The sequence below is a fragment of the Gymnoscopelus braueri genome (genome assembly GCF_963280865.1).
Source record: "Gymnoscopelus braueri genome assembly, chromosome: 2".
NCBI classification, from domain to species: Eukaryota; Metazoa; Chordata; class Actinopteri; order Myctophiformes; family Myctophidae; genus Gymnoscopelus; species Gymnoscopelus braueri.
This window is the reverse complement of record NC_137604.1, coordinates 35,925,526-35,930,525: the sequence shown is the minus strand read 5'-3', so window position 1 is coordinate 35,930,525 and position 5,000 is coordinate 35,925,526. Positions and strand designations below refer to the sequence as shown.

Genomic DNA, 5,000 nt, shown 5'->3' with positions numbered 1-5,000 from the left:
ATCCAGGAGCTGTTCAAGCGCATCTCGGAGCAGTTCACTGCCATGTTCCGCCGCAAGGCCTTCCTCCACTGGTACACCGGAGAGGGCATGGACGAGATGGAGTTCACAGAGGCAGAGAGCAACATGAACGACCTGGTGTCGGAGTACCAGCAGTACCAGGACGCAACCACCGAGGAGGGCGAGTTTGAGGAGGGAGAGGAGGAGGTGGCCTAAGATGGACGGATGGACGCTCACTCCTACTTTTAACCACTCTTATTCATCCTGGTCATTATTATTCCATCCATCCACTCAATTCAGCCCTGCCTGTCTGGCTGGTTTCCTTTTCCTCTTTTTTCCTCTGATATTCTAACACTCCCCCTTTTCTCACTTCTTTCTGATTTTCAAGGACACCCATAACTCTGAGAGTGTACAAATGGAACCAAATGGACCCACAAGGGTCTCATTTGTACACTCAGAAGGACAGACCTGTAAGGGTCCACTTGGAACCCCCTCAGGGACTCTGGACCCCACTTTGAGAACTACTGCTCTATCTCTATGCCTCCCCTCCTTCCCTTCCTTCTTTCAGCCTGGGTAGGGCTCACATTTCATTCATTCCCTCATCTCCGTGGTCATATAGAGGTAGCGTAACACACAGCTGTGCTTGTGGTCTTTGGTGAGTAGTTTTTATTGTTTTGTTCATATTTATTTATCTTATTAAATAAAGTAACTCCATACTTCCCTCACTCATTCCCAAAAGGTATTGTGTTTCAGCTGACTTAAAACAATTTGATGACTTCACTAATTTGACATTATTCAAATAAAAATTTCAGGTAAAAAATATTGCTGGTTGTCTGTGTTCTCTTTTTCGTGTAGTATCAATAATTTTTGGACTTACTTGGATGGCGCTGTTCTAGACACAATCCAAAATGGAGACCTGCAGTTTCTATGAATGAGGCAATTTGTTTGGAAAATCACAAGGGGGCAGTATGAGACAAGTTGCCTAGTGTCCATCATTTCTCATCAAACATTAATCATTACAATTTCAATTCAAAGGGCTTTATTGGCATGAGAAAACATACGTTTACATTGCCAAAGCAGAAAGCATTACAAACCCTGCAACAGTAAACATCCTGTTGAGACCTACAGTTTTTTTTTCTTCTACAGGTAACAAGAACTTGACTGGTTAAAAGCACAGCTCGTAGCCACAATGCAATACTATTTTATTTTAAAATATAGAACCAATGTTTGGTCATGGTTGTCATGGTAGGAAACACTACCCTGTCAAAAAGTTGGTTTCTATATAGACTATCCTGTCATATGTTGGTTTCTATATTTCAAAATAAAATGGTGTTGCATTGTGGCTACGAGCTGTGCGGCCTCCTTTTAATCAGTTGTGAAGCATGGTCAGTGCCTCTATAATATTGGTATATGCTCCTTATCCTGTGTTTACCAAGAACTTGGACCTGGAACACATTGTTTTTTTGAAGTTTTTGAATTAAAATCTGAAGTTTTTCAGAAAACTTTGGTCAGAATTTAGAAGGTGTTTTTAGAATCGGCCTCAGGTCTAAATGGGAAGGACGACTTCACCCATTTTCAACTTATCTTCATATAATTGGTCCTCGCTAATGTTCAGGATGAAATGGTAAAAAATATTTCTACTCTGTCTGTCTCTCATAGGAGGGCTGTGGACACTTCAGAAACGCCTACCAGTGACATCACCGTTAGGCAGATTTCTTTATTTTTAAACAGATTTGTGTTAGCGCGAGAACAATGGATTCCATTATAGCATGCTAACTTTCCAGGAACAGAAAGCCTGCAGTTTCTATTAGCTTCCCCATCGATGTTGTCACTGGTAGGCGGGTTTCTGAACTGTCCACAGCCCTCCTCTGAGACACAGACCAAGTAGACAAAAATGGTACCATACTATAATGAGCATTAGTGAGGACCAATTATATAAAGATAGGTTGAAAATGGGTGAAGTCATCCTTTAACTACCATCAAAAGGGAAACGACACCCACAAATGGAAGTGTACAGGATAAGGATCCTATATTGTGAAACACTGAACAACTCATTATTAGTTAATACATTCAAAACTGTTTCTTAACAGTGTTTTTGTTTTTATCAATCACTTTCTTTTTTGGCAAAATTACTGCATGGCCTCACAAAAAAATAAATATAACATGAAATATGTGTTAGAGAAATTATACAGGAGAAAATATTGTTGACTGTTTACTTTGAATTTATACAAATACATCACCCAGTGATGTCAGTGAAAAGGAAGTCTAATACTTCCTCTATGTGTAGTACTAGTAAGATTCAGATATTTGTGTCGGTGTGAGAGAGCGTACATGCATGCTTACATAGTTCTGTGTGTGTGAGAGGGTACGTACTGTAAGTGCACGCGTGCGAGCACTGCACAGTAAAATGCAGAATGTCGATTTAACTCCAAATGTACAAATGTAACTAAATGGTCCCAGGGTCAATGTGGTCACATTTGTACATTCTAGGAGTTCAATCAAAACTCAGGATTCTCCTGTGTCCAGTAGCCTCATATGAGACATTTCTAGGTCAGATGACAGGACTGGAGCTATGACAAAAAGACAGACCTCACAACGTGTGGAGAAAAATGGAAATGAATGTGCTGATAGTTGAAGAGGACAGACTGAGCTAACAGACATACGTCAGACCACACACAGGCACCTATGCACGCACACATCAATCAGGAAGTGATGTGCTCAGTCAAGTGCTGAATGTGCAGACTGCTGCTCTGTGTATATGTGTGTGTGTGTGTGTGTGTGTGTGTGTGTGTTTATCGGTATTGTATGCTGATTAGAACCTCTCCAACACACCTGCTGATGTTGTCCTGCTTGCTGACCATCCACATGGGCACAGAGGTGTACCAGCAGCATGGGCTCCAGACTAAAGTAAGTGAAACCGTTCGTTTTCTCAAACTCTCCATCCTCTCTCTGCTCTTTGCTATTATACGTTCTTGTGGGTTTCAGTACTTCCTCTCGCAACTGCACAGGAAGTGTCTCTGCTATTCTGTCAGACAGAATCGCCATGTACAATGTATGGTATGACTTGTTCGAAGCCATCTTATTTAGCTGTCATGAAAGTACTTTGCTGTTTGCTTTTGCTTGTTCATAACCACTTAAACCCTATATACTTCGTTGACCGGGGTCCCCCACAGGTCTATATGGTCCCCCCCCCCTTTTCCCTCCACACCACATTTCTTTACCGTTTAGTAAAGTGTCATACCAGCAATATGTGCCTCAATGAATGTTATAACCTAAGCTTTGTTCTCATTGTTAAATTATATATTTTTTTTCTTCAAGAAACAAAATAATATTGTTGGAATAATAGCAGGGTGGCTTCAATGCAACACCACCAATGTTTCAGTAATTGTTAGATGAGGTTAGTTAGCACATTGCAATATAAAATAGAAACAATACATATCAAAAGAACAGGTTTTTGTGCAAGAAAAGGAAGAAGCCACTAGGCTTATTTGGAATCCTTTCCTCAATGGAAGAGGCAATTAAATAACATACATTAAAAGTTAAATAAGAACAATACAAAAATACAGGCTTACAAGGAGAACAGCAGTGCGATAAAGAAAGGAAAACACAAACAGAAAAAGACAGAAAAACAAATGAGTATTAATTACACATCAGAACTAAATCATATAGACTACAATGAGGAAGAAATAAGATAACATAAGGTGACGTACAGATCAGTGAGGTGTACTATGTAGGTAGAATTCTTTCCAGTGGGACATCTCACATTGACTGACAAAATGCCCTTCCTTCTCAGAGAAAACCCAGACCGAACGTTCAACTGGTTCTTTGAAACAACTTGTCCTATTACCAGAGACAAAGGTGAGGCCTTGTTGTAAATAATACAAATAACAGAAAACATTTTTATAAACATTTGCTCCGTGTACCCGATGGGTGATAGCTTACCATTGGACTATGCAAAGCTGTCAAACACATCAATTGGCTTATTTCTTTGGAAACAATTTGGTACTCCTGTTGTAAAACATCAGCTGACTGTCACAATAAACCATGAAAAGTATTTGTACATGTAATTTAATTCAGGTGTTCTTGATATGTGATTATAAAGGGAGAGTGGGACGATTCAGCTGGAATCATAATAGTAGTTAAGTCATATATTTCTGTTGAGGAGAGAAGTGCTTATACTTCCTCTCACATGATCGGGAAAACCACAGACTTGTAAAGGCTTGGATCCGTATTTGAAATTTCATTGTTACTTTCGAGAGAGACAGAACAAAAGAGAGGCCGCCAATGCCGCCATGTAAAAACCTGCGGGCCCTTTTTAAATGAAACTGAAAGTACAGGGTGTTGTTTGAAGGAGAAGAACAGATGTGAACGTGATGTGCGTTCATCTTCTTCACAGATCCAGGCCTTTCATTTCAGTTTCCAGAGGACTTCAGTGAGAAGGTACACATCAGCGTCTACATCCCTGCACAATATGTCGTATTTGCAGATCTCATTGATAGTGGTTATGAAGTGAGCATTAACAACTTAGCCTTAGCGTATCCCACATGTATACATCCTTCTCTCCTACTCCCTAGGAGTCCCGTGAAGAGTTGCCCCGATTCTGCTTCCCTTATGACATACAAAGGTGGGTCAGATCTACCATGATCATAACATCAGGTTCATTTACCCCACTATCAATGTATTTATCTTGATCTTTCTTTTCTCCAATCTATCGTACTTTTTGCCTATCTGTCCGCCCGTCTGTCTGTCCGTCCGTCCGTCCGTCCATCAATCCATCCATCCATCGGGTCATGCAGAGTGAAGGACAGAATGGCAGTGCAGCACTTTTGCTTTGTACTGACAGACCTGGAGGGATGCCAGCGCTTTGGCTTTTGCCGCCTCAACAACAACACACAGACGTGCCTCTGCATTCTCAGGTACGTCTGTGTGTCTGTGTGTGTCTCTCTCTCTCTCTCTCTCTCTCTCTCTCTCTCTCTCTCTCTCTCTCTCTCTCTCTCTCTCTC

General features: G+C 40.9%; 2 protein-coding genes across 4 annotated transcripts in view; both read left to right on the top strand.

The window, feature by feature from the left end:
• Nucleotides 1-795, top strand: part of LOC308103744 (tubulin beta-4 chain-like) — a 5,022-nt gene extending 4,227 nt beyond the window's left edge. The window contains exon 5 of the mRNA XM_080453891.1: nucleotides 1-795. This exon is cut by the window's left edge and continues 597 nt beyond it. Coding sequence (XP_080310017.1) covers nucleotides 1-213 — 213 coding nt within the window. The 3' untranslated portion in view covers nucleotides 214-795.
• Nucleotides 796-2,667: 1,872 nt separating this feature from the next.
• dennd1c (DENN domain containing 1C) overlaps nucleotides 2,668-5,000 on the top strand; it is an 11,603-nt gene continuing 9,270 nt past the window's right edge. Inside the window, exons 1-5 of one of the 3 annotated variants that reach the window (XM_080454132.1) lie at nucleotides 2,668-2,904; nucleotides 3,791-3,855; nucleotides 4,394-4,437; nucleotides 4,572-4,621; nucleotides 4,794-4,913. In XM_080454132.1, the coding sequence (XP_080310258.1) occupies nucleotides 2,888-2,904; nucleotides 3,791-3,855; nucleotides 4,394-4,437; nucleotides 4,572-4,621; nucleotides 4,794-4,913 (296 nt within the window). In that variant the 5' untranslated portion in view covers nucleotides 2,668-2,887. The remainder of the gene's footprint in view (nucleotides 2,905-3,790; nucleotides 3,856-4,393; nucleotides 4,438-4,571; nucleotides 4,622-4,793; nucleotides 4,914-5,000) is intronic. The other 2 variants (XM_080454131.1, XM_080454133.1) reach the window with 2 other exon arrangements.